We start from the raw sequence: 27,791 nt of genomic DNA on the forward strand, positions 1-27,791 counted from the left end.
CTTTATGCGTTTAACAACACTAACGTCGATCACTACCAAAAACAGTGCTTTTGCAACTAGCCATTGAATTCAATCAACAAAACAAAAATATGAATGTGGTATTACGTGTAAATGTATAAACTAGCATCTAAATGGGTCTACATGGTTGGGGATGTGGGTGGGTGGGTGGGTTGCATGAGTGCGTGTGTGTGCGTGTATGTGGGTTGCTCAAAAGTCAGCAAATAAATGTCGGTATGGATCGCCTTCGGGGTGTTTATAATGCTTCTCTGCTGGATACTTTTCAAAATTGCTCGTGTCATGTTCGTTCGCATGGGATGGAACAAGGGGTGCCTATTAAAAAAGATCGTCATTAGGGATATGAGAAGGAGAGATATCTTTAAAAAAGGCAAATGAGATACGCACCCGCACCGTCCTGTTCAATAAACCTCGCCAGTCAGTGCCTCGAAAGAATTTGTGTTGTGCGATATCATTGCCTCCTCCACGTAGATTTCCTAGTCGCCGTGTCCGATCCACCACCAGCAATCCTTTCACAAGATCTTTGGCTGCACTATCAAAATGCCTAGGATATCGTACTTTGCCTGCCAGGATCTTTTCATAGGTACCAACGTGTGTATCATCATAGAATGGAGGATACCCTGCAAGCATTTCATAGATAAGGATACCCAATGCCCACCAATCTACCGCCTTGCTGTGTCCCTTGCTTTGGATAATTTCAGGTGCAAGATACTCAGGTGTACCACAAAGCGTCCATGTCCGATCAGTCACCTTTTTCGCAAACCCGAAATCAGTAATGCGAATGTGTCCTTGGGAATCCAATAAGATGTTTTCAGGTTTGAGATCACGATAGATGATATCTTTGCGATGTAAATACCTATGATAGTATGATAATGAGTATATGGGAGACATTCCATCCGTGTCCCTGTGATATATAAAATACCCTTCTCCTCCTCCTCCTTTCCATTCCTATTCACAACTTACTCGATAGCCAATACAATTTCTGCAGCATAGAATTGGGTGGTTTGTGTTGAAAATCTTCCAGCCTTGCGCAAGTGTCGAAATAATTCACCGCCAATCACATACTCTTGGACCATATAAAGACTATGGGTATCCTGGAACGTGCAACATCTGTAAAAGATCATGTTAATGGCCCATGATGCATGGTTGATTATACAAGCTTTAACCTACAATTGAACAATGAAGGGAAAGTTGACTTGAGAAAGGACTTGTCGCTCGCTGTTGATATGTTCAATCTGCTTTAGACGGACAATCTCGGCTTTCTTCAAGACCTTGATTGCATAATAAGACGTGCTTGGTTCCCTTTGTTTGGCAAGATGCACGCGACCAAAAGTGCCGGTACCTGAGATAGTTGTAACAAAGTCAGCATCCTCCCAAACATGGTTGCCCAACTAGCCAAGACGCATACCCAACGTTTCCAGTAACTCAAAGTCGTCGAGAGACATTTTGGATTCAGGATCAAATTGAGGTGCAGCATGGTGCCATTCAGATAGAATCTGGGTAAGCAAATCGTCGTCATGGGAACTCGTCGTTGCTATGTCGCTTGCTTCGCTACCGCACTTTTTTCCAGTATTGAAGCCACTCAATGTAAGCGACGATCGAAAGGTGATGGTGGAGTGTTGTCGTGGTGGTTCTTGCTCGGCTGCCTCGAGCGCACTCGAACGCTCTTGAGGTGGCCTCCTCAAGAGGAACGAGGCAAGTGTAGATAATAGTCGTAGTGGAATTTTGACGACGTGGTAGAAAAGCGGTTGAATAAATGTATCGGTTGCGTCGTCAAGGCGCTCAATATGATGGATATGAAATGAAGAAGAAAAAGATAAAAGGGAAAACTGAAAGACAAGCTGGCTTTCAATAAAACCCACCATACACACAAAGGCACTATGTTGGTGGATTATTGAGAGAAATATACAACTGCCGTTCTCCCGCTGGTGATTTCATTGGGTAAAGGATGTTTTAATGCTTCAATGATCACATCGATAGCGGTCGGCAAGAAATCAATTGCGTCCTACTCATCATTCGTGCAACCATGGTAATATGCCAGATTACTGCATTGGTGGAGGAGGGGCATTCATCATTCATGAAACATTGACATTATGCACTACCTTCCCGAGAGAGCTCTTTTTGACCGAGATCATCATCATAGGTGAATGATATCATTCCACTTGTGGTATCCAAAGATACAACGTAACATCATTTTAGCTGCCAATCAATAGCAAGGGTTGTGCAAGTATACGAAGCATTATGAATCAATAGAGGATAGGCACCAGGGACTCCTACTCTGTGTGTGACCCAAACTGACAGGAGACCACAAGATCATACCTAAACCTTGATGACAACGCTTGTTACCTCTGTAGTATAGAAACTGGTATACATCTTTATTAGTGTAAATGAATAGCTAAGCGCTTGGATGGAGCAATTGAGCATTGTATTGTTTAAGAAACGGAGGGTAAGCAGTGAGCCGACTGGACCCACGTTGGCTGGAGGATCATCAATCCTTCTTATCTTTATGATTGCTTTCATTATTCATGGTCCTTTGTTCGTCTGCTGAATGAGGTCGAGTTGCATTATTTTCCTTTTGAAGACCAACAACAAACACAAGTAATTCATGCAAGGATGGTTATTGACCTCTTTTCTTTTAGTTGCAGTGGACAAGTTGCAACCGCTTTGAAACGTGGGATCTAGCGGTATCAGAAAAACCCACGGCACATTGCGAATGAATTAATGAATTCCTGCTGGATGATGAATGTTTGAATGTTTCCCTATGCTCAATTCCCACCAAGCCCAACACCATGAAATCATCCAATGATGGGCAATAGATCCCTAATTGTATAATGCACCAATCCCCAGTGGCGAATAAATACATTATCACGTTTAGCGTTGCGAGGGTGTTTGAAAGGGTATGCATGCTATGTCATGTTTCATGGCAACGGTTTCCATGGCAAATTTTATTACAAGAGCTATTGAAAGGATGGGTTATGGAGAATGATTATCAATTGTGTTAAAGAAGAATGGGGTAGATAAATGGGTGTGGAATAGTGGTGGAGGTTGAGGGCAAAGGATGTATCAGTCAACGTCACGGGCATCGGAGTGGACCCAGCCTTGTTGTAAACACAAAAATACATCCAGCACAAGTGTCTTCACGCAACTCTTCAGTCCGAGGATCAGGTTGGCATTACACGCTCACCTTGTTGAACACCATCGATCTTTGTTTCTGATTGGCAACATATAGCTATCTCCCCACTCTACACCATAATGTCGTTTGCCACGAAAATGTGGGCGCGTCGACTCGCCACCGCCGCTCGCCCTGCCTTCACAGCTAATCGAATGACACCTGCTCTTCGTCCCATGCGTCAATGGCGTGGCATGGCTGCTGTCGCTGGTCAACAAACTATCGATAACATTCCCACCACCACCATCACCGAAGACAACGACTTTGGCGGTAATGCCATCTTTTATTTTATTGCTTGTTGTAAAATCTACGAATATGAAACAACTAAGACATACGTCTTTATGTAGTTGGCGAAGAAGAAGGTGAATCCAAGATGCGCAACTTTACCGTCAACTTTGGTCCTCAGCATCCTGCCGCTCACGGTGTGTTGCGTCTTATTTTGGAGTTAAACGGTGAAGAAATCGTTCGAGCTGATCCCCATATTGGTCTTTTGCATCGTGGTACTGAGAAGCTTATCGAATACAAGACATATCTTCAGGCGCTTCCTTACTTTGATCGTCTTGATTACGTTTCCATGATGACCAACGAACAAGCCTACTCTCTCGCCGTCGAAAAGTTGCTCAACATTGAAGTCCCTGAACGTGGTCAATACATCCGTACCATGTTTGGTGAAATCACTCGTATTCTCAATCACATCATGGCTGTCATGTCTCACGCTATGGATGTTGGTGCTTTGACTCCTTTCTTGTGGATGTTTGAGGAACGTGAAAAGCTTATGGAATTCTATGAACGTGTCTCTGGTGCTCGTCTCCATTCAGCCTACGTACGCCCTGGTGGTGTTGCATACGACCTTCCCATTGGTATCTTGGATGATATCCATGACTGGGCCTTGCAATTTGGTGACCGTGTCGATGAAGTCGAAGAAATGTTGAGCGGCAACCGTATCTGGCAAATCCGTACCGAACGTGTTGGTGTTGTCACTACCCAAGAAGCCAACGATTGGGGTTTCTCTGGTGTCATGGTTCGTGGTTCCGGTATCAAGTGGGATATCCGTAAGTCTGCTCCCTATGATGCCTACGACAAGGTTGAATTTGATGTCCCCATCGGCAAGAACGGTGACTGCTTTGATCGTTACCTCTGCCGTATCGAAGAAATGCGTCAATCCCTTCGTATCATCGGTCAATGTGTCAATCAAATGCCCACTGGTCCCTTCAAGGTTGATGACTGGAAGGTATGTTTTATTCCCTTTATCATCCCATACGTGTGTTCTTCATCATGCTCATATCCATCCTATTCAAGATTGCTCCCCCACCCCGTGCTGCTATGAAGGAGAACATGGAAGCTTTGATTCACCACTTCAAGCTTTATTCGGAAGGTTACTCTGTTCCCCAAGGCGAGGTAAGAATTGGATATGACACGTTAAAGCTCTTTATTCACATTACTTTTGGCATCATAGACCTACAGTGTCATTGAAGCCCCCAAGGGTGAATTCGGTGTCTTTTTGGTTTCTGATGGTGGCAACCGACCTTACCGTTGCAAGATCAAGTAAGTATCAGTTTTGGTCATACGGCTGTAAATGTTTGCTGGGAAATGAAAAGTTGACTGATAAATCCACTTTTTAGGGCACCTGGTTTCAACCACTTGCAAGGATCTGATTTCATGTCCAGAGGCCATTTGCTTCCTGATATGGTCGCCCTTATTGGTACCATGGTAAGTGCATAGGATGCCTATTCTTAGCGAGGAGCAATGTATACTCACAGTACGTGTTTTCTTTAGGATATTGTGTTTGGTGAAGTCGATCGATAAACGCCCCCTCTTTGAACTACCCATAAAAAAAACGATACGAATAAAACAACAAGGCAAACCCGTTATATCATCTTTTGTCTTGTCCAATAGAAGAAACACAACATGCAGAATACGATTGAATACACGAGGACATGAATGGATACATAGCGTTATTGTCAAAAGGATACACAACACAATGAGCCATATGACGCCCAACACAATGACGGCGATTTCATTGTTATCTTTTGTCATCTGCATGAATTGGATGCATAGAGCTTTCGTGTGCCAGTATTACCCCACACTTTTACCATGGCTAAAATCACGTGATGCCGTTGTAAGGGACCCAAGAGCGCATTCGTAATTGCTTGCTTAATTGTAATCTCATGTTCATCGATGGGATAGTTGTTAAGTGATGACTCTATTTATATTGTAATTGGTTGTATGTACTAGAAGCTAATATGAATAAAGTATACTATGCTACATGTTCTAATTGGATATCGGCAAAATCAGTTGCAAGGTTTCTAGCGTCGTTCGTTTGATGCAAAACGTATAGAACAGTGGCTGCCAGCAGCCATGAAATGACAAAGATGATATCGGACCAATGCCTAAAGTAGTCAAATTCGATGTCCTTGAGAGATGATGTAAGAAAGTGACTAAATACAATACATTAGCTATCAACAAGGCAACCACCATAAGCCAACTGCACGTACCGATATTCAGGTGGTAGATTGCTCTGCATCATCAAGACTGAACTTAAAAAGTACATTCCCATCATGTGCGCGACGAATAACGTAATGTTGATCTTTGATACCGTCATACGACGTGAGAAGGAACGCATGACTTTGGATAGCAGGTTGACAAATCCTCGTACTGAGACTGCACAAATGATGCCTGCTGCAAAGAAGCTTAATTGCTGAGACCAGTAACCGGTATCTGATATTCCAAAATGGCTGATCAACACTGAAAGCATCCTGCTGATGGGATCCGTTGTACCAACACGACGCAAAATGACGTTGAAGGTGGTCTTCAGAATGATAAATCGAGCAATAAGATGACTAGTTTCAATTGATCCACAACCCAAGTATCACAATCACTTACCACTGCAAGCCTATAAATGCAGTATAGGCTAAATAAATGGCTGATAACATTCCAGCACCGCCCACGCCATGTCATTGAGTATTGCGTCTTGGCATGTTCTCGGGTCAACTCGCTAAGATCAGCTTTCATGTCTTCCACCAAATGCTCCAGCTGCTGGATTTCGGTCTCCAATAGATCATATTCTTTTGCGAACGAATAAGTAACCGAATACGATGCCGATGACCCATTCTTTCCTTATGCTCACCTTGTTTGGATGATCCAAGGAATGTGAAAAGTCGACCTAGCGATGATGGCTTCTACTCAATAATGTTATTAATCCCACCTTCATATCCTTCATTGAGACAATAAAAGGCATACCTGTGGTTCCTGGCGGGTCATCCTTGAGAGCGTATCAATCTTATCTTGAAGCATTCTTTGGGTTTGTTCATATGCTTGTTGTGCGTTACGTAAGTCTCGTTCGCTCACTGGTCTAAAAGATGTATTGTTTGCTCAACACACGATATACAAGTGCCTTCCCTCCACAGTGTACTTACTTCTTAAACATGCCGAGTGTGTTGTAAGGCGTGTTAACTACACCGATACCCGAGAGGACGGATGTCACGGTAACACCTACGATGCTGACACGGAAGATAGCAAGCTCTGACCATGATAGTGGTTTATCTAATATTGGATGTGAGATTCCACTGGATGGATATGGCTGTTGCATTAAAGGCTGATGTACCTGTTGTCACACGTGTAAAGAGATAAAGATACACCATCCATCCAACGCAAGCAAAGTAAAATGCCACCTTGTGTCTCCAACCTTCATGTACGTTTCTTGTCAGCATAAGCTATCCACTCATCCTTTGGACATAGACTTGCCTCGTGTGTGCCTCAAAAACGTATATAGCTGGTACCATGGGATGAGTATGACCACCAGGAACAGTAGCACATAGAGATTGATATTCCAATAACGCCACCGAGTCCTTGATTGATAATACATAAGCCTCGTGTACATACTGTGAGTGGAGCCTGGCACTTACGCGATCGACGATAGATCCATAATTTCGGCGAAGACCAGCAGGAATAAAGTGCAAGAGCAGCTCATGGTGAGAGCAAAGATAACGTTGGGCGGTGTCATGGTGAATGGTTCCTTGAAAAGAAGCTTGGCAGCAGCATTTGCACCGATGGTGAGGATCAACAGCTGCAGAATGAGGAGCAAGACATTTTCAATCATTGGCCAAGGTGCTAGAACAAAGAGGAAGGTGGAAATGCATATGTATATAAAAATGAAATTGGGGTCCTTTCCTTATCAGGTCGGATTTGAATGAATGCAGGAGATTGAAAGCTGCTCTATTGACCTTGACAGGTGCACATTTATCTTTCATTCGACAATGGCATAAATGGATAGCGTTGTTGTATATCTCTTTGAAGAGAACGTCGATGAATCGATATTCCCAAATGCAGATGCTCTTTCTTGAAAGTTTCTTATGGAGTTACAGGTAGCTATCCAATGGCTTATCCCCTTGACAACGCTCATCAATGCAAACGATATAGGCGTTACTCTTGCCCACATAACCTAAGCAGCGTATCGACTTTTAATGCATAGCACATATCCGTTGCCAAGGACCAGCAGCTATTGATGCGAGCGCTTTATCGTACACTTTTTTGAAGATCAACCCCCCGGATAATAAAGTAGACTAGTAGTAGTATTAAGGGATGGTACGCACTCATTGTCACATATGATTTATCATGCATACAATGCCAAATGACACATGAAGATATGAGCAACAAACACGATGTTTGAATGGAGGACATGGTTGTTTCATCAACAATCAGTGGCACCCCGCCCGTGTGAGTTATATATGCAGCAAGCGTGTGGATTTATTCCGACAAGCGATCGCCAAAGGCAGTAACCTGTGCGGCTCTTGCTTCACTTTCTCTCTTTTGCATCTACGCAATTTGCTCCATGGCTAGACCACTTTATTCGAAACGATTATCAAAAGAACTACGCGGTAAGCATGGCAAGCTACATCAATGGGGAGAGCTACATGCACTGATGAGTGCCACCTTGTAGATCTTGCAGCCAATCCTCCAGAAGGTGTATCAGTAGAAGATGCCAACGATTTCAAAAGGTAGTGAATAGTATGGGTATCTTCTTGCGTATGTATTCTCATGCATACATGGCTTAGATGGAAACTTCGGATATGTGGAGCACCGGGTACTCTCTACGAGGCAAGTAGACGACGCATTATGCAATGACAAATTCACTGACGCATGGATACCATCTCAAAAAGGGAGAAGAATTCGATTTGGAGGTGAGCATTACGATTACATGATCCTGGGAGTATCAATGCTTACAAATGAGTAGTTCCGGTTTACGCCCGAGTATCCATTGGAATCACCAGAAGTGCTCTTTGTCCAGCCTCGTGTCCCGATTCATCCACAGTACGTTTGACAGCCAAAATAAGATCATACTATCATCATGTGCTAATACGCTTATCATAGTGTACGGTTGGAATTCATGCTTGAGCCATTCTCATCATGTGGGTAAATCATTTATCTCATGCCTTTGTTGTTATAGATTTATTCCAATGGTCATATTTGCCTCAACATCTTGTACAAAGATTGGTCACCGGTCCAGACTGTGGCGCAAGTATGTTTATCCATCCAATCAATGCTGTCGAGCTGTACAAAGAAGGTGAGTCGTTCCCCTCCATAGATCAAACAATGGCTTGCAATCTTTTTACTTAAACATGTCACTTGACCAGGAACGGCCTCCAGACAACGATCTCTACGTCAAATCAGCACATGCATCACCCAAAAAGACGGCTTGGGCTTTCCACGACGAGAGTGTATAACATAGTAGTCGACTGCATTAACACCAATAAACAAGCAAAAAGAACAAATACGATCAAGGAGTGCAATATGGAATATGGAAGGTGGAGGATTCAAGGGGATTGGATGTCATATCAATGCTTGTATATTAGGTTTTGGTTATGGACATGATACGTAAGTTTGGATATGGTAAGACAAAGGGGCAAGGTGTATGCATTTTAAAAGATCCATGCCAAGGCTCGCTTATACCAAGGCAAATGACCGATTTCTTCAGTATCCTTGGCAACATCAAGATCAGTGACGCGACCCGTTTCGAAATCTATGTATCACAATAGTGAGCTTTCTTGTATACCATATATATCAGCAACTGCGGGAGATACTTGCCTACGTCAAGAAGAGGTACAACCTTGGTACGTCGGATGAGCTTGTAGCCAACATAGCATACAATGGCAGGGACGAGGCCAATATAGTTGGTAGCAAAGGTCACACCATCAAACTCTGGTGCGAAAGCTCCATAGCCTAGTAGATAGATCATATGGATTGCGTATTAGTATTTAGAGGTTGAATGTATAATAAATTCCCTCGCATACCTTGTCCAAGAATAATCAATATAGTAAGCACGACGGCAAAGATGCCGGTGTAAGGGTATCCAAATGCACGGAAAGGCAACTCTTCAAGACTACGACCTTGTTTGACATAGGCTCTACGAAATCGTAGCTGCACAAACGCAATACCAGACCAGCTGATAAAACCGCTCACAGCAGTAATGCTCAAGAACCAAGTAAACGCTTCTTCGGCACTATGATAATGCCATGTCAAGGTTATTACCTAATGAGATCTATCGCTTTTATACAACCTTACCTATAAATCGACACAAATACGCAAGCAAAGCCGATCAAAGATGAAAAGACAACGGCCCAAAAAGGTGAACCAAATCGATTCACGCGACCCAAAAAGGCGGGAGCATTGCCATCACGTGCAAGACCAAGCAAGGTACGAGATGTTGTATAAAGAGCTGAGTTTGCAGCCGAGAGCACGCTGAGAAGAATAACAACGTTGACAAGGTGGCTGGCAACTTCAATGCCTGCGATATCGAAAATGAGAGTGAAGGAAGCAGTTGTGGTGTCCTCACCATCTCCCAATCTTTCGTCGTTGGATGGAATACACAAGCCGATCAAGAAGATGGTGATGATGTAAAAGATAACGATACGCCAAAGAGTGTTGCGGATGGCACGTGGGATAGTACGAGTGGGGTTCTTGCATTCACCAGCGGTAAGGCCAACTATGTACGAGAAGTTTAAATGTTAAGCTGATAGGATATAATGTTTAGGCTTGTATGCATTGATACTCACCAACTTCGGTTCCCTGAAAGGAGAAACCAGCTGACAACAAAACGCTGACGGTGCCCACTGGACCACCTGCAAAGGCTCCAGGATCATTCCAGTACCTGCAATTTTGCACGAGTGAGAAAAGTGTAGAGGACGTCAAGTTCAACAATCATCAAACTTACCTAAAGCCTGTGGGACCTGCACCACCAACAGCGCCAGCGGCAACAAGAATACCAATGATGATGAACATGATGACGATCAAAATTTTGACAAGTGCGAACCAGTATTCGATTTCACCATACAACCTATGTCGGCCATGACACGTGAGAAAATCCATGCATCATGTTTCAACGCTGAGAATTGGACATACCTAACACCAACAAGGTTGATTGCAAGAATCAAGACCATAAAGATAGTTGACCATGCCGGGTCTGGCATGACAGGTTGCCACCATTTGATGATTGTAGCTGCTGCTGCCAACTCTATAAACAAGTACTAGATCGATTAGCATCAAGCGTTTTGAATAAATTTTTTTGGTTGTCATGACGACGAATACCCGTTGCAATAGTGACAGCCTAATGTACGACTCAATATGATCAGCTTCCATGCTCGTACGAGATAGGCAATCTTGTATCACTTACCCACTAGATGAAGAGCCGAAGTGGTACCAAAAGACATATTTAGCCTCCCTTTCCTTTTATCTGAAGATATTGTAATATTGCCTTACCGAAAACCTGTGAGAGAAAAAAAGAAATTTAGCAAATATCCCTGAATCGTAACACAGAGTTGGGGACTTTTTATTACCAGTAATTCCATCCAAGAGCAAAGCCAAGAGCTGGATCCACGAATCGGGTAGCGTAGTGGTTGAAAGAACCAGATACTATGCAAGATAACAAGGTAAGTATCCTAATGTTTCAAGAGGACTATTCTTTACCTGGCATATAGGTAGCCATTTCACCAAGGCACGTCATGATACAATAAACCTATATCAATCATGAGCTATCAGATCATGTTGTTGATAACCATATTAGCTGTTGTTTTTTACCATGAAACCAACTAGATCATTGGATGAGTAGTGGGCGTTCGAAAGCGTTGTTGAGTGGGATGAGCCATTTTTGATCTGATGTATTTCACTTACTGACGCAGTATCTATATTGGGACAACGTTTAGCATCATCATACGGATTCGATAATGAGGATGGTATTCGATTCACTTACGCGATGAAAGCACCGGCAGGTCCAGCCTATTACGTTTGACAGCAAGCTTATTAGATGATGTATACGACATGATGGCTAAGGTTGACACTCACTGTCGCAATGTTTCCACCAGAGTTTAAAAACAAGCCTGTACTTTGTTGTGTTGAAACAATCGAAAAATGAGTTTTCCGATCCATGTTACCGCTTATCATATACACAGGGCTTACCCAATAGCACCGCCTAACGCGATCATTTGGACATGGCGTGCATCAAGGCCACGTTTGGTTCCCTCTTGCAAATCGATCGTGTGCTTTGATGTGATGGAACCAGGGCCCATAGTGGTTGAATACATATACTCTTCCTCGACCTTTTCGGAATCATGGGGTCGTATGGATACATCAGCGACGTCCTCTTTTTTCTCGCGAAAAAACATTTTCTTCCTTTAATAATGAAAACTAGTTGAGAAAAGAGAAGAAGAAAAGAGGCTAAGAGGAAAGGCTCTGTGTTAAAATATAATCTTATCTTCACACAAGGCAAGAAGAGAGGCACAAGCGCACGCACTCAACAAAAGATAAAGCAACCCACTCCGATAACAAAAGATGAGGCGATTTCATTGGATAATACGACCGAATAGGAAATGTAATGTTGTCTCTGTGTGCATGTGAGCTCACTTTTTACGACATCTTCCACTCCGCCTACGATATAGCCAATCATTGCATCAATTTGATTCTCACAGCATACTTATACGTGCGTACTCTTCCAGTATTTCTTTCCTCAGTTGCCCGGTGATGAATGTGGGCGCTCGCCAAGCATGGCACTTTTGTTCATTTTCGTGATTCTCTTACACAAGGCACACATTACCGGTCCTTTGTGCGTCGTGGCAGCCACATCTTCATATCAACTTGTGGTGACAGCAAATGAGTACAGTAACAACAATAAGCCCAAGGGGCTAAGTTGTTGTAAACACAAAGAGCAATAATGATGTCTTTGTCTGTGACACAATGATCCTGAGGGTGTTGTTTTCCTGATCTGCTACAAAAGGACCCTGTACATTATGACGCATGATGCTCTTGTATTATGGAAGTAGAATGTACATAGTGCCGGTATTGTTAGGGGAGTAAGTTGGTGTCACAGGGTGATAATGGTAAGCAGATATATATGCGATCCGAAATACCTCTTTTACAGTAGAGGAGACGGGCTTCGCAATAACCGCTCAATCACACTTAAGCAAGCGAGATGTTCCACCAGCACAGGAGTACGCTATTATCCTTTTGTATACTTGCTTACGTTGACTTGTGCAACCTACAAGAAAGACGTCATATGAGCATTTTCGTCGTATATAAGCATCCTTACTCTCTCATAGTGGTATCCATGACAACATGGCATGCGATGAAGATTATGCATTCATTCCTTTTTTCATGCGTGATGTGATTGAGTTAATTTGGTACATGAACAAACATTGACGCATGGACCATTTGCTGCCTTTGATAGCTTAAAACATTTATCCACATGCATGCTACATACTACGGCAAGCATCCTTGTAACTGAATTTCTTGATAAAATAAAGGGTGATGACCACGTTGCTATTCGATACCATTGTTCACACGGAGACGGGGCAATTGCCCCGTAAAATTTCCGGGGATGCCATGTATTAAAAGCAAGCCGTTTTGTCGCTGTAGCAGCAACCTCTTGTATTCTCAAATAACCATGGCAACCGCATTTCAAAAGATTCCCCTCGATGTTCCTCGAGCTAAGGTGCACAGCTTGATCAAATCATTGATTACCAATCTTGTGGATATCAAGGATACGTCTGGTGAATTTTTGCTTCGTCTCGAAGATGGCAGCATTGTTGATACCAAAGGATGGAACGATTGGGAATGGACACATGGTATTGGTCTCTATGGATTATGGCAGTACTATGAAATGACCAAGGATGGCGAAACATTATCAATCATCGAAAACTGGTTCCGAGATCGGTTTGCAGAACCACCTAGACACAAGAACATTAACACAATGGCTGTATTTTTGACGTTGGCTTACTTGTATGAACATACACGGGATCAAACGTACTTGCCGCATCTCGACAGCTGGGGAGAATGGGCTATGTATGACTTGGCACGCACCGATTATGGTGGAATGCAACATGTGACGTACCTAACGCCCAACACACAGCAGCTATGGGATGATACGTTGATGATGACGGTGTTGCCGTTGGCAAAGATTGGAAAGCTGTTGAACCGCCCACACTACATTGACGAAGCCAAACGCCAATTCCTGGTACACATCAAGTATCTCTTTAGTACCAAGACCGGTCTCTTTTATCATGGATGGACATTTGAACAAGGAGGGCATAATTACGCTGATGCCTATTGGGGTCGAGGCAATAGCTGGCTCACTATTGCCATTCCCGAGTTTATTGAATTACTTGATCTACAGCCCAGCGATCCTATTCGTATCCACTTGATTGATACGCTCCATGCACAAGTCACTGCTCTTGCCAAGTATCAAGATCCCAGTGGATTATGGCGTACCATCATTGACGAGGAATCGTACCTGGAAGCATCTGCAACTGCAGGTTTCGCATTTGGTATACTCAAGGCCGTTCGTAAGCGATACATTAGCAAGAAATACAAGGACATTGCACTCAATGCTATTAAAGGAGTCATTGACAACATTAATGATCAAGGTGAACTTGAAAAGGTGTCATTTGGAACACCTGTAGGCGATACAAGACAATTCTATAAAGAGATCCCACTCACATCTATGCCCTACGGCCAAGCAATGGGTATGATGTGCCTTGTTGAATTCCTCCGCTTGTATATATAGGATCGATCCATTTAATAATAAAAGGCATTGTATGCGTATTGATAACTATATTATCCACCCCTTGAAAAGATCGTCGCCACTTTGTGTTTGCCGTTTTGACCCAGCAGCAGCAGCAGCAGTAATTCATCTTGGGAAATTAACCGCCGCTTTCGCTCTTCTCCTTTACGTCCTTTCTCTCATTCCCACCATCCTACTCCATGGTCGATCCTTTCATATGGCTGCTATTACTCTGCATTACAATGTTCTTGGGGAGCTTCCTCGCTGGCTGCATTCCTTTATCGACTAAGCTCTCCGAAACGAAGCTACGGAACTTGACAGCACTTGGAGTAGGGTTGCTCATTGGCACTGCTCTTGTGATCATAATACCCGAAGGCATCGAGACTCTCTACAGCTCCAACGCGGTTACTACCATTGGCAATCATACCGAAAGCATGTTGCAGCAGCATGTTACAACGGCATCTTCCACCATGGACAGCCAAACGACGAATACAACCCCTATATGGCAAGAGGATACTACTTTACAGAAACGACAACCACACGACCATGCTGGTGAAGAGGATGAGCACAAGTCAACAGAGCATGCGACGATAGGAATGGCTATGATTGTGGGATTTGCAATGATGTTTGTTGTTGATCAAGTGAGCTCACTGCATGTCCATGGATCATCATCATCGACGCATCATCATCATGAATACAGCGAACTTAGTTTTATGGATGGTAATGGATCATCGTCAACGGCGACATCACATGGAAACGGGAATGCATCACCAGAACAACGCTCGCGATCACCTACTTCAAAGTCAATCACACCCACCATTGGATTAATTGTTCATGCAGCAGCTGATGGTATAGCGCTGGGCGCCTCTGCTACACATCCAGAATTATCCATGGTCGTGTTCCTTGCCATTATGCTTCACAAGGCCCCTTCAGCATTCGCACTCACCACCGTCTTACTCGCTGAAGGCCTCTCACGAGTCAGTGTTCGTCGTCATTTGCTCATTTTTTCATTGTCAGCACCAACAGGAGCAATTGGTACCTACATGTTACTTCATGTCTTTTGGTCATCTTCCAGCGCATCCACCGATCTCGCCTATTGGACAGGTGTATTACTAGTATTTTCAGGTGGTACCTTTTTATACGTTGCTATGCATGCTCTTCAAGAATTACGGCCGTCGTCGTCATCTTCCCATGCGGAGAAATTGTCAGGGTCACAAGTGGGTGCTATTCTGGGAGGCATGTTCCTGCCGATCGTACTCAACGTTGCACATTCCCATTGATGGATTACACACAAACCACCCAATATTACAACAACAACAACAGCTCTTAATCGATCGACCATTCAACTCACAACAACACTCGCTTCTTCTTATGGATACCTTGTTTCTTTCTTTCTTTCATCACCCACCCTCCTTTCATCTTCCCCATTTCTTTCAGATGTACAGATCGTGTTGTTTTCTCGCCCCCCTTTTTTTCATCCTCCTTGTTCTTGTCATCCCCCCCACCACCACCACACCACCATACACCTTGACATATTGTAGAGATTACAGGGTACTCTATCCTCCCCCTTAATAGATTACAATTACTAGTATTAGAATGGATAAACAAGGACTGCTATATACGATGATAAATGTTGGGTATAAATGAATGGATAGTCGAGAATTGAAGGTGATTGTTGGGGCTCCCCAACTCTGCTATTTGATATTGTTGGTCTGCTCTTGTTTGCTACATGTCATGTGAGACAAGACATTGAATCGTACATAGATCCGCATAATAACACAAAGGATCGTGGCTTACCTCTCCTTTCTTTTGTTCGCCCTTTGTTCATTCCACCATCAACTACCCTAATTTTACATACTACACGACCATGATTGATTATAACAACGCTTGCTTTGTATCCAATTCTGTATCAAGTCAATGTCACTCTATGGTGCCTGCCCTGGATCCAAATTTATTACATGACACGCTTCGACGATCCTGTCATAATGATAGCTTTCAAAAGCAACAATTGGGTGCCAAGAAATTCTATATCGAGGACATAGCCGATGACGACAATGATAGCAGGAGCATAGAATGTATTGCGCCCTTACCAGGACAACATTGGTCAACCGAAGACAGCGATGAGGATGATATTGAACCAATCTTGATGACACCCACCCAACAACAAGATGAGTGGTGCTGCTATACACTGGAAAGGCAATCTCCCGATGATATCAAAGATAGCAATAAGGGTAACAGCAGTGATTGCTGCATCATACTACGTCGATGCAAGACGCGATACTATCAAGGGCTGAGTAATTTGGCCGCGAATGGTTGACTTGGCGTATTGACAATGCTAATGATGATGCACTCTAAAATAATCACACATCTATCGGCAAAACACAATAAAGGCGTTGATTTGAATGGGCAAAACCATACATTAACATTGGCCGGGTAAATGTAATAAGGCAATGCTATCATACCATATGTGGATAGGCTATCGCTTCACAATGTTAGAAATAGCTTTTGGCTTGGACATGGATTCCATACAAAAAGAGCTGTAAATGCAATTGGATAATGTTCGTGTATTGATTCACAATGGCTACAACTCATTTAGATGTGTAACCGCTCATTCAGTATCTGCCTCAGAAGCAACGTTTATTCTAAACCTTATATTATGGAAAGCATGTGTTTGTGAAAACCGATAATCGACCAAATAGTATATTGTACACAATGTAAGAGAAATGGTATGTTGGTGATGATATGATAAGTAATGCAAAAAGGGTTGTTGAAGGAGGGGAATAAGGCAATCAACAAATGAACGAGGAGGTGGATTGGATATCACAATGGCAGCTTACAACAAGCTTCCACATAGCGCACGGGCCTGGGGCATGGTACGTAACATGTCGATGACATAGGGCTGTACAAACTCGAATGGGTTGTCGTTCCAGATATGCCAGTAAGCGAATCCATCCAAGAAGTAAGGGAACGTGTAATATGCCCATGCAAAGACCCACGCATGTGACACAATGCGTGCCAAGATTCTGGGAAAGGTCATACCACGGGTGACTTTTTTCAATATGCGTTCACTGGCCATGCCGATACCATGAATGAAAAAGAAAAAGAATTGTTGACCAGCAAAGAATTGACGATAAACGGTCCATCCAACATTGCAATAGATGATGTATTCATGCATCAATCCTGATACAGCAAATACAGCAATGGCACCCATCATCAAGGCAATTGGGAGTGGATTTTTGACAGTCTTGGCAAGTGCACGCTGTGTAATGAAACGCATAGGGCGGAATCCAAAAGCCACCCAAGAAGTACGCAACAATTGATGCCAACGCACCGACCATAATTCATCCAAAGAAGTTGAAATGATAGGATCCATCATCAAAGGTCGCCATTGTTCTTTAAAGAAAAGAGAAAAGTGAGTGGAAATGACAATGATAAGAGAAGGATAGGAGAGAAAGAGAGAGAAACACGACTTACCACTTGAATAGGAGCCTCCTTCATAATAGATGCAGTAAAAGAGTTGCAAACCACAACCGATAGCATTGAAAGCACTGTTGAGCACGAATACAGCGATGCACAAGAAGAAAAAGAATAACACGGGACGTTCTGCTGAGAGGGCCATGGCATCTCTTCCAGAGAAAGTTGCATACCAAGCACCAAAGATATCGCAAATAGCAGCATGATAGAACAATCGAATCAAGATGTGATAGAATTTCTAAGGGGGGGGGATGCATGTAAGTAAACTTCGCATGCATGATCTGCAATTGAAACCTTACCTTGTCTTTGACATATTCTTTCGGCTTCTCGTCATTGCTCTTCTTCTTTGGAAACTTACGCATGGACGACCATAATTCGGTGTGCAGATAATCCATGTCAGCGTATGCCGGCTTGCCATACAAGATGGGCGAGATCCAGAAAAAGTCAAAGAATCGTATGAATGCATTGTAACCCACGACCGAACAGGTGAGATCAAGGACTGAAAAGCAAGACGATTAGACATGAGGGGACAAAAGGAATGGAAGGCTAACCACAATACCTGCATTATTGGCAGTGAATACAATTGGCACGAGGATCTCGGTTGCAAGAAGGGGAACGGATAAGCATTGCTTGGCGGGAGTTGACATTGCTTTTGAAGATACGACGAGAGCCATCAAAGCAATGGGTGCCGAATACAGAATTGGAAGAGACCAAATTGGAACGCCAATACGGGTATCACCCGCTTGTAATAGCATGGTAAGATCCATGATGATAATAGAGATGAAGAAGGAGAAGGAAAAAAGAGGTGATTAATGAATAGGGTTCAACCAGATCTCATTCCCTTTATATTAGACGGGCGATCAAGTCATACATAACTCAACATCCGACACAAAAGCGGCAAGGCATAACAACGCTTACCCAACATCCTTTCATCCTTTTTTGCACTTTTATCTCCTGTTGATATGCGTCTGTGCACCTTTCATTATTACAAAGTCGAGCTTTTCTTGGTATGGTATTACCTTTGACAGAAGTCATTTGTTTGTGAGTGGGTGGCATGATACTAATAAGCTGTAGTCAGATCCACATGACAACGCAAAGGGTATGCTGAGTTAATGCATGTTGACCACGATCGATGCTCAAGGTTACATTTTGGTCATAGCGTTTACACCAAAAATATCAGAATGAATCCATGTGAAAATGAAATCCCTCTCTTCAAGTGTAACCTACGTTTCCAATATCCGTTGTGTCACCATGGAGACCAGGTAATGTTGTCGTCATCGTTTCGAGTGGTCATTGTCTTTCTTTTAACACACACTTTCAGGTACCATATGCGTGCTGCTTCAATGCGGGAATCCTTTCGTCCTTTTGTGTACCACCATCACATAATGTTCCAGGCACCCATAGACATTGTTCTTTTTCTTTCTCTCTTTTTCATTGTTTCTTTTCCCCACCACCACCACTCCTTTCCTTTCACTACCAATGTCAACAGCTACGGCTACTACAACCACAGCACCGCCTCGACCTGAAAAGAGCAAACTACGTCAAAAATCGATTATTGAATCCGATCCTATACCTTCAGCAGCTCAAAGTCGTTTCACAGAGCAATTTGATATTATTCCACCACCTGAATTACTCGATGCTTTGGCAGACACCGATTTCCATGTTTCCACCACACGCAAAAATTCAAAGCCTAGCACCATAGGCAAAACGCTGAGACCTTTCCTGCCATCTTCACCTAGCAGTTCCTCTATTCCCACATTTGACCAGCATCAGCATCCTCTTGTGACCGCCACCAATGAAAGCACCAATAATCATAGTCGACCACCTTTGTCTAACTCTGCAACAAGAAATGCATCAGCATCAGGAGCACCACCTCTTATGCGCTCACAATCAGCACCTTGGATGAATCGACTTTTCAATAACAGTGATGAGGATGATCAGCCACAACCTATGGCTACCTTCAGTAGCAAGCAAAAACGAGCACCATCAATTACTGAGGAACAAGAACAACCAATCGACAAGAGTCTGAGTACAAGCACAAAGGGTAGCACAAGAATGCCATCCTTATTTAGTCTTAATCGTGCCGAAGTCATTGTTACGCGTCTCGACCAGTGGCAGGTGCTACTCAAAGCTGTCATCGCTTGGCTTGAGGAAGTTGTCAAAATCCATTTCCAGAGCAGCCGATCTTATTCACAACGCAGCCTTCCATTCATCAAGCATGATTTCAGCCACCAGCACCGCAACAATAATGATGATGATGAGGAGGAAAAAGATGCTCTCACCACCCTACAAGCTGGGTTACAAATGCTCACAATGCACGTTGCGAACGAACAAAAGGAATTCGGCAAACATATCCAACAAGACATCTTGCCAGGCTTACACAAGCTGAGACGTGATTGCAAAGATATGATTCGTGGGTTGAAGGAAGAACCAGAGCTGGTCATGGATGAGCTGCTACGATTGGCAGAAACCACCCGAAAATCGATGGCAGCACTTAACAAACATTGCAAAGCAGCGGATGCTGGCAAACATATAGAACATGATCCCATGTTGTCTAATCTATGTAAGTGGGGAAACATGATTCAAATATATATAAATGCGCTAATTTGGTATCATTTGGTTACACACAGATGTTTTACGACATTTGAAGCGGGAGATTGATGAGGAAAACAGGATGCGCGAATTGATGGTGCCTATACAAAAGGGTACAGCTGCTTTTGAAGCACGATGTTTGGAACAACTCAAGCCAGCTATTGCCTATTGCTATCAATTTATGGCACCTCAAATGTGGGACAACACTGAGGACCAAGAGACAGCATCCTTTAAATTGGTTATGGATCAGCTGATGCCCGACCATGAATGGAAGAGGTTTTATGAAAGCAAAAAGAAGGATTTGGTCAACGAAGAGAACCCCAAAAAGGACTATCTCAAGATCAATTATCCCAACAAGATGAACCCCTTCGTCATGACGGTCGCCAAAGGAGTCTTGGAACGACGTATTGGTGTCCTCAAACAATTCACTGATCGGTACTATATTTTGAGTCATTGTAAGTACAAAAGGATCAACGAAAGAGCTTTATCATTAATGCAGGTGAATATGAATCATAGGTGGTTACCTACATGAATTTACCATGGATGACAAGGTGTCTCCTGAGCGATCAATTTATATGCCCGATTCGACGGTGGTGCCTTCCATTGATATAAGCCATCTTGCCAACGACGCTCCAACTGATAACAAAGATGGGCCATATACATTTGAGATCCATAAGCGTGGCACTCAGGTGCTTCAACGTGACCGAGTCTATGTATTTCGAACCAATTCTCGAGAAGAGCTTCTTTCTTGGTGCCGTGCACTTGTTGATGCATCCACACGAACGACACCACCACGAGCACCTATCATGCCACAGCATACAAACATCACGCCAATCAATGGACATCCTCATCAGCTATCACGACCACCTAGTACTCATGGTAGTAGTAGCAGCAGCCAAACTTCATCCTTTACACAACAACAACAGCATCCAAATCCGGCCAATGGATCAACAGTGTCCGTACCAAACACAGTGCGGCCTCAATCGGATACCAATAATAGTAGACCAGCTTCCACTCATGACAATGACGATGCAGCAAGTATCATGACAGCGCGTCCCACTGCACCTGCACCAGCACCTGAGACTCCAACACCCGCAACTTCTTTAGCACATCCTGCCCCTGCAACAATTTCTCAAGATGCAGTGAAAGAGCAACAACAAGAGGACCAACAACAACACATTGAAAATGATGATGCAAATACCCAACGATTCTCACGAGCAAGCACCCAATTTGATGATAGCGAATCTTCTGTGTACTTTTCATCCACATCGGCACCACCCTCACCATCAGCATCATCTATTGTTTCGTTGTCTGCAGTAGAGGATACACGTATTCCAGCTCTCGATGAAGAAATTGAGGAACCTAGCACACCACGACCGACAACTGCCAATACCACTTTTTACATGCCAATGCTCAATACATCAGAAAAAGCCAACGCATCATGATAACAATTATACTTCATATCACATATCTGTAGTCGTCATTCTATTATTCTTCCAATCTATAAAACACGTGATCCATGCCTATGATGGATAAAAACCCAACTAGTACCCCATGTTGATTTCATAGTTGAATGACTTAACAGTACGTGTGGAGTGATGGCTTTACAATAAGCTGCACGTTTGAGCAACCAACTTTAATCCTGTATGTAGTCTTCATCTTTGCACGAAGCTGTACAATATAAGATTACCTCTATAAAAGCCGCCAGCTAATAGCCCATTCCTCCTATTCACCTTTGTTGCCCAATCCACTGCATACGATCGATTCTCCTGCTCCAGCCCATCATTTCCATCTTTACATTTTCTTGATCCGATGGGATTTGACTGACCTACGTTGGAACAGCAAACATGTCAATTCTTGAAAGACAGACCCTGCGAATGTCTCCGTCTTTCAAACTTTTGGACGCTCCCATTCCAAATTTTCAAATGAAGCGCGAGGGTTTTATTAGAAAAAGTTGATCAGCATGCTCGAGAGCACCCATCTGACCAATTTTCAAGTTGAAGATGGTCAACTTCGGGGCAGTGGCCCGTCCGCTCTTTTGTCCCCGTCATCCACCATTTGGACCACCCCGCATTTTAAATCTTCACAATGAAGTATGCGAATTTTAATTGAATGAAGTTAATCAGCATGACTCAGCGAACCTTCTGACAAAGTTTCAAGATCGAGAAGGGGAATCCCAAGGTAATACAATTTCGATAAATCATGGATCTGACGCTGACTTCCATTTCCGACTTACATAGTAAACCCACATTGTACCCTCCCATTCCAAATTTTCCAATGAAGCATGAGGTTTTTATTAGAACAATCTCATCAGCATATCCAAGAGCACCTTGTGTGAAAGTTTCAGGGTCAAGAGGGGCAATCTCAATATCAAGGATTGATGTACAGTATTCATGCATTTATACAAGAGGCGTACGCTATTTCATTTCCACTCCTTCCACTCCCACAACTTCTTGTCTCAACCGTTGGCCCATTCAAGTATACAACTACCACCTACAACCGATGTCCTGCTTCAACCCACCATGTCAATCCTACGATTGCCTTGATCCGATTGTCTTTGACTGATTGGCAAGTCCAGGGCGTGTGCACCCCCACTACAACAACACACCTTCCTTGATACAACACACACTCTTGCGACACTCCTCTACCACGACCAATCGTAACAGCATTCATTGCAGCAATTGCATTAGTAAGGCCTTTACTCCATTGCCTCAAACAGCGTTCTTTACTTGCAGCAACTTGTCTTGCGGCCTTGTCACGTTAACAGCAGATAGCCATTATATAGAAGCAGCTTTATTTACGAGTAGCAACTTTGCCCAATACATACGACTTCTTGTTAATATGAATATGGATCTGAATATTGGTTTGCTATATGGGGATGGAAGGAAGTGCATACATTGTCTGGTTTGGTTCCCTAGGTCCATTTGGAGCGTGATGTCTATTTTGGATGACGCGCTATTCAGCCATCAACTACGCCACAATACAAGTAACTTTTAGCTGGGTGAGCTGTGATAGAAAATGACCAAGAAAGGGATTGACCAACAGCTGGATGGAAAAGGAAGCATGTTAGCTGCAATATTGGGTTTACAATGGTTATGGATGGAAGGATGCGATCAATTGCAGTGATGAGAAGTCTTTGAATATTGGTTTGGTTGCTTGGCGCGTCATCAATAGGAACGATGAATCATACCCTATGCATACGGCTGAGGAGGAGGATGGTTCGGGTGGAATTGAGGAGAGGGCTTGTATCTTTGACGAAAGGAGGTGTTTCACAGCTATGGATAATACTGGAATAATACTCGAGCCAAAGCATACAACACCTATTTTGCAATCATGGATGAAGGGTGATCATGACGACAGCAATCAAGTATAGGATGACACATTTATCCCTAATGAATCTATACGTTTTGCCCGTATGTACCCTATTCAATTTGGCTATATGTATTGTTCCCTTATGTATCATTATCTACTTGATAAACATCGTCCACAATACCGTGTCTTCTACGTGTTCTTCGACTTTTTATTGAATGAAAATTGGATTCAACATAATACTTTGGGTATCATACGATCAGCTTAGATGTGCAAGGGGTGGATCACTTGGGTTGTTTTCTGCATTGAAAGGGGAACTGCAAACGTGAAAGGTGGAAAGCGAGATATCATATATTTGGTGGGGTTACACAGTAGGTTACACAAGTTGGTTCAGGAGTGGAGCTGCATAACTAATCGATCGATGTGATTTGCGCACAGACCTAATAGCTTAATTACGAGGCTGTTCTCAATCGAAGTCTTGAGCAGTGATCATTCTTATGGAGTTACGAGCATAGGACATTGTTGAGGGTACGTATAAACAGTAATAGCTGTAGCAAGCGGGGTGGCATGGGGTGCACGAATTGGAGAGAACGGGAGGAACAAAGAGGCCACTCTTCTTCACTTCCACTTCACAAAAAAGGTAAGCGTGTCTCCATTTACAAACTACAACGCATTAATTGCTGGCATTCCTTACAATGTACAGCGTTCATTGGGGTGAACATGTGGTCAATGGCGCCACTTTCCAGTTGCAGACATTCAACGACGAGTACGCGCCCGATCTGCCCATGACTCAAGCTTCCATCGCAATACAACATGTACGTTCCATAGCTGCATTCCTTTATTATTCAAGTTGGACATTGAGGTACTAAAGTTCACGTGTAGTTTGCTGTTCTCTCGTTATACAAGTTCCAAAGGGGGCGTCGTGTGTCGTGTGTGTTCTTTTCATGGTTGCCATCAAGGAGGGTCGCAACCTATTGTTACTATGGGTATGTCGACATGAAAAGCGAATGCTATCCTTGTTACCTTACATTGCATTTACTGTAGCTTGAATACGTTGGACGATGGTACCTCTGGCAGCAACAGGATACGGGTCTTAAAGCAATAATGCTGTATGGTTGGCTCAATGGTATGCGTGGTATTGGATCTACAGAGCAAAACATGTTAATTAACGAGCCTTGCAATGAAACAGCAGCAGCACCTACTGGATGGCATGGAGATACGGCTTTATTTGAGGCAATGATGCTATTGAGGAATACCATAAGGTAAAAGTGTTCATTATGATGGGATTGGTTGGATTCAAGTGGACTTACCAAACGCCATACAGTGGCAGAGCCTCTTTCGGCGATACTATTATTATCAAGGCTGCACGTCAAGGATGTCATTGTATAGTACTGTGCTCTCCTGGGGAATTTTGGCCCGGAAACAGTGTGACTCAAGATGCGATGGCAAGGCCAATTTGAAAAGGCATCCGCTGTGCACACGGCCTCCATCCAAGTACGGCTATTGATTTCCTTGCCTACAGAGAGAAGGTGGATATCTCTTATGATGCCAATTTCAGGATCCAATGAGAGTATAGTACATATGGTGGCATACCTTGGCGCTGCAGGTTGGTTATTGTATTGCCTTCGGATGGTGTATTTGGTTGCAATTCCTTGTGATCACCATGGTTCAGGGCGTCGTGTGTCTTCCTTACCGAGTCGTCCACAATGAGAGTTCTCAAGACGTCTTTACATTGCTTCTTTTGCGTATGGTGACAACAAAAGCGTGTGGGTTGGTTTTACATGTTATCTCACATTGCGTTTATGGTAGGTTGAACATGTTGGATGATGGTACCTCTGGCAGCAACAGGATACGGATCTCAAAGCAAGAATGCTTTATGGTTGGCTCAATGGTATGCGTGGTATTGGATCTACAAAGCGAAACCTGTGAATTAACGAGACTTACATACAGTGGCAGAGCCTCTTTCGGCGATACTATCATTATCAAGGCTGCACGTCAAGGACGTCATCGTACTGTACTTTCCTGTGGAGCTCTACATGTTGTGCCCGGGGACAGTGCGACTCATGTTGCGGCCTCAGGGATTTAAAAATGCATCCTCTGTTCGCACGGCTCCATCGTTTTACGGCTATTGATCTCCTTGCCTTTAGAGAGAAGATGGTATCTCTATTGATGCACTTCATCGCGTCGATCCACAGGAGAGTACTGGTACTATGATGTTCCTTTGGCTGTGCGCTTTTATTATTACTTTACATCCTGATGGCCTATTTGGTTCCAAGTCTGCGGGTGGTGATTGCGTGATTCAGGTATGTATGGCTCTCATGCTTTTTGGAGACCTTTGCTGAAACGCCTACCATTATATAGAGGGACCATTGCAGAGAGCTGCTTGTCTTTTGGTGCTTTGGAGTTTACACGATCACAGCTATGATTGCTAAGTATTGTTGGATGAGCTGGGACAATTGTTTATGGTGCATCTTTTATAGGTGAATCATGTCAGCCATGGGGAAGTGTTTATGTCTTTTGGTGGTGTCAACCTTTATTGCGTCTCGGGTGGTTGGTTACCAAGCAACGGGTGATTTCTCCAGGAGAGTGTCCGCCAATGCAAGTCTTTTGTGAGTGGATTGTATCAGCAACAAGTAACAGCATCCATATCGTTGGTGTGATATCAAGCTTTATCCCATCATCTGGTTCTTCTCGTTATCGGCAATTCGGTGGGTATCCTGAAATGAAGGTCTCTTATCGATTGATCACATCAGCAACAAGGAGCAGGTTTATACCTTTGGCGTCAGCAAGCTTTCGATCTTCTGGTGGTTCTGATTATCGGCAATTCCTTTGATGGATCTCTACAACTATACGCGTCTTATGGATGGATTATGTCATCAACAAGCAATGAGAGCCCGCGCTGACATCTTTGGTGTTACCAAGGTCATTTATGCATCTCCTCAAGGCATTCATCGTCAAGCTGCATTCGATTTCCAATGAAAAACGATTGCCATTCACATCGCTCTTTAGCCATATGTACGTCACTCCGCAGCTAGGATCTGGTTTGGGCTTTTCGATGCACAATGCTTTCTCGATTTGCATGTGGTCTTGGGCAGCAAGGATTGTCTCGTTGTCTCTCTTTGTAAGGGCTCTTCGGCATCATGTAAGTATGCTCTCTTTGGTGGTATCAATATTAACTCGACCTTCTCACTGCATATGCCCATAAAGTATCGTTCCATCGCTTTCAAGCCGAGTGCCACCGTAGCGGGCCTTATCAACAAGCGGATGATTGCAAGGATCGGCTAGATTTGGATATCAGTAGGATTGCGTGCGTATGGCTATCATTGGTAAATATGGGATGAACCGTTTTTTGGCTCCAATCCTAACCAACCTCCTCTTTTATTATAGTGTGGGGACTATTCAGCAAGCTACTTGTCTTCTGGTTCTTTGGGATTTCTATGGATGCAGCTGTCATTGGATGTCAACGTGTTTTCGTGCGTATGGCTATCATTGGTAAATAGTGATCCGCTCTCTTCTTCAACGCCTGCTAACCTCCTCTTTTATTATAGTATGTGGACTATTCAGCAAGCTACTTGTCTTTTGGTCCTTTGGAATTTTCATGCATGAAGTTGTCATTGGTAATAATGATCCATTCTTTCTTTCAACCCCTACTAACACCCTCTTTCATGTGGGTTATTCAGCGAGCTACTTGTCTTGTGCCCTTTGGATTCTTGATGGATGCAGCTATCATTGGATGTCGACAGTGTTTCATTACATGGCTACCATTGGTAATTGATGATACATTCGTTTCTACAACGCCTGCCAACCTCCGCTTTTATCATAGCATGTGGGCTATTCATCAAGCTACTTGTCATGTGCCCTTTGGATTCTTGATGGATACAGCTATCATTGCTATCGTTCTATGGACATGGAAGACTGTTTACCGTGCATCTTTTATAGGTGAATCATATCAGGGTCCAGGAGCGACGTCTACAGTATAGCATCGTCCAGTATCAGCTGGCCTTATTACATCGTTCGATGGTTCTCGTTACCCCCTATTGGATACTTCCTTTTATTTGCATCTGCAACAACAAGCGACAACTTCTATATCTTTTGGTGTCGCCAAGCTTGATCTCGTCTGATCGTGATTTTAGTTGTCGACAATCCTTTCGATGGATATCCCACCATACGCATGCCTGTTGTCGG

General features: G+C 43.4%; 11 protein-coding genes across 11 annotated transcripts; 7 read left to right on the forward strand and 4 right to left on the reverse strand.

The window, feature by feature from the left end:
* Window positions 1–207: 207 nt before the first annotated feature.
* O0I10_002097 (uncharacterized protein) lies at window positions 208–1,880 on the reverse strand (the record flags this gene model as incomplete). Its single annotated transcript, XM_058482185.1, has 5 exons — window positions 208–330; window positions 403–871; window positions 979–1,125; window positions 1,186–1,357; window positions 1,424–1,880. 5 exons carry the CDS (start codon window positions 1,878–1,880, stop codon window positions 208–210), a joined length of 1,368 nt encoding a protein of 455 aa, XP_058347316.1.
* A 1,387-nt stretch (window positions 1,881–3,267) lies between these two features.
* O0I10_002098 (NADH-ubiquinone oxidoreductase 49 kDa subunit, mitochondrial) lies at window positions 3,268–4,990 on the forward strand (the record flags this gene model as incomplete). Its single annotated transcript, XM_058482186.1, has 6 exons — window positions 3,268–3,454; window positions 3,532–4,415; window positions 4,484–4,582; window positions 4,641–4,729; window positions 4,807–4,894; window positions 4,961–4,990. The coding sequence occupies 6 exons, from the start codon at window positions 3,268–3,270 to the stop codon at window positions 4,988–4,990; spliced, it is 1,377 nt and encodes a 458-aa protein (XP_058347317.1).
* Window positions 4,991–5,441: 451 nt separating this feature from the next.
* On the reverse strand, window positions 5,442–7,283 carry O0I10_002099 (uncharacterized protein; the record flags this gene model as incomplete). Its single annotated transcript, XM_058482187.1, has 9 exons — window positions 5,442–5,622; window positions 5,680–5,993; window positions 6,068–6,249; window positions 6,312–6,363; window positions 6,425–6,536; window positions 6,601–6,727; window positions 6,789–6,869; window positions 6,929–7,032; window positions 7,090–7,283. 9 exons carry the CDS (start codon window positions 7,281–7,283, stop codon window positions 5,442–5,444), a joined length of 1,347 nt encoding a protein of 448 aa, XP_058347318.1.
* A 732-nt stretch (window positions 7,284–8,015) lies between these two features.
* On the forward strand, window positions 8,016–8,907 carry O0I10_002100 (uncharacterized protein; the record flags this gene model as incomplete). The annotated part of the gene is made up of 7 exons (XM_058482188.1): window positions 8,016–8,061; window positions 8,124–8,181; window positions 8,239–8,281; window positions 8,344–8,364; window positions 8,418–8,498; window positions 8,631–8,747; window positions 8,818–8,907. The coding sequence occupies 7 exons, from the start codon at window positions 8,016–8,018 to the stop codon at window positions 8,905–8,907; spliced, it is 456 nt and encodes a 151-aa protein (XP_058347319.1).
* Window positions 8,908–9,102: 195 nt separating this feature from the next.
* Window positions 9,103–11,841, reverse strand: O0I10_002101 (uncharacterized protein; the record flags this gene model as incomplete). Its single annotated transcript, XM_058482189.1, has 16 exons — window positions 9,103–9,203; window positions 9,269–9,403; window positions 9,475–9,683; window positions 9,746–10,166; window positions 10,237–10,331; window positions 10,395–10,517; window positions 10,583–10,694; window positions 10,769–10,787; window positions 10,940–10,946; window positions 11,017–11,092; window positions 11,147–11,195; window positions 11,258–11,268; window positions 11,351–11,361; window positions 11,430–11,455; window positions 11,522–11,561; window positions 11,636–11,841. The coding sequence occupies 16 exons, from the start codon at window positions 11,839–11,841 to the stop codon at window positions 9,103–9,105; spliced, it is 1,641 nt and encodes a 546-aa protein (XP_058347320.1).
* Window positions 11,842–13,115: 1,274 nt separating this feature from the next.
* O0I10_002102 (uncharacterized protein) lies at window positions 13,116–14,234 on the forward strand (the record flags this gene model as incomplete). Its single annotated transcript, XM_058482190.1, has 1 exon — window positions 13,116–14,234. The coding sequence occupies one exon, from the start codon at window positions 13,116–13,118 to the stop codon at window positions 14,232–14,234; it is 1,119 nt and encodes a 372-aa protein (XP_058347321.1).
* Window positions 14,235–14,473: 239 nt separating this feature from the next.
* On the forward strand, window positions 14,474–15,511 carry O0I10_002103 (uncharacterized protein; the record flags this gene model as incomplete). The annotated part of the gene is made up of 1 exon (XM_058482191.1): window positions 14,474–15,511. The coding sequence occupies one exon, from the start codon at window positions 14,474–14,476 to the stop codon at window positions 15,509–15,511; it is 1,038 nt and encodes a 345-aa protein (XP_058347322.1).
* A 587-nt stretch (window positions 15,512–16,098) lies between these two features.
* Window positions 16,099–16,548, forward strand: O0I10_002104 (uncharacterized protein; the record flags this gene model as incomplete). The annotated part of the gene is made up of 1 exon (XM_058482192.1): window positions 16,099–16,548. One exon carries the CDS (start codon window positions 16,099–16,101, stop codon window positions 16,546–16,548), a length of 450 nt encoding a protein of 149 aa, XP_058347323.1.
* Window positions 16,549–17,064: 516 nt separating this feature from the next.
* On the reverse strand, window positions 17,065–18,460 carry O0I10_002105 (uncharacterized protein; the record flags this gene model as incomplete). The annotated part of the gene is made up of 4 exons (XM_058482193.1): window positions 17,065–17,624; window positions 17,706–17,943; window positions 18,005–18,204; window positions 18,265–18,460. The coding sequence occupies 4 exons, from the start codon at window positions 18,458–18,460 to the stop codon at window positions 17,065–17,067; spliced, it is 1,194 nt and encodes a 397-aa protein (XP_058347324.1).
* Window positions 18,461–19,184: 724 nt separating this feature from the next.
* O0I10_002106 (uncharacterized protein) lies at window positions 19,185–21,742 on the forward strand (the record flags this gene model as incomplete). The annotated part of the gene is made up of 3 exons (XM_058482194.1): window positions 19,185–20,268; window positions 20,336–20,752; window positions 20,814–21,742. The coding sequence occupies 3 exons, from the start codon at window positions 19,185–19,187 to the stop codon at window positions 21,740–21,742; spliced, it is 2,430 nt and encodes an 809-aa protein (XP_058347325.1).
* A 2,808-nt stretch (window positions 21,743–24,550) lies between these two features.
* O0I10_002107 (uncharacterized protein) lies at window positions 24,551–25,692 on the forward strand (the record flags this gene model as incomplete). The annotated part of the gene is made up of 3 exons (XM_058482195.1): window positions 24,551–24,592; window positions 24,651–24,868; window positions 25,416–25,692. 3 exons carry the CDS (start codon window positions 24,551–24,553, stop codon window positions 25,690–25,692), a joined length of 537 nt encoding a protein of 178 aa, XP_058347326.1.
* Window positions 25,693–27,791: the final 2,099 nt, after the last annotated feature.

Source organism: Lichtheimia ornata, assembly GCF_029851405.1.
Source record: "Lichtheimia ornata isolate CBS 291.66 chromosome Unknown scaffold00005, whole genome shotgun sequence".
Lineage (NCBI taxonomy): Eukaryota > Fungi > Mucoromycota > Mucoromycetes > Mucorales > Lichtheimiaceae > Lichtheimia > Lichtheimia ornata.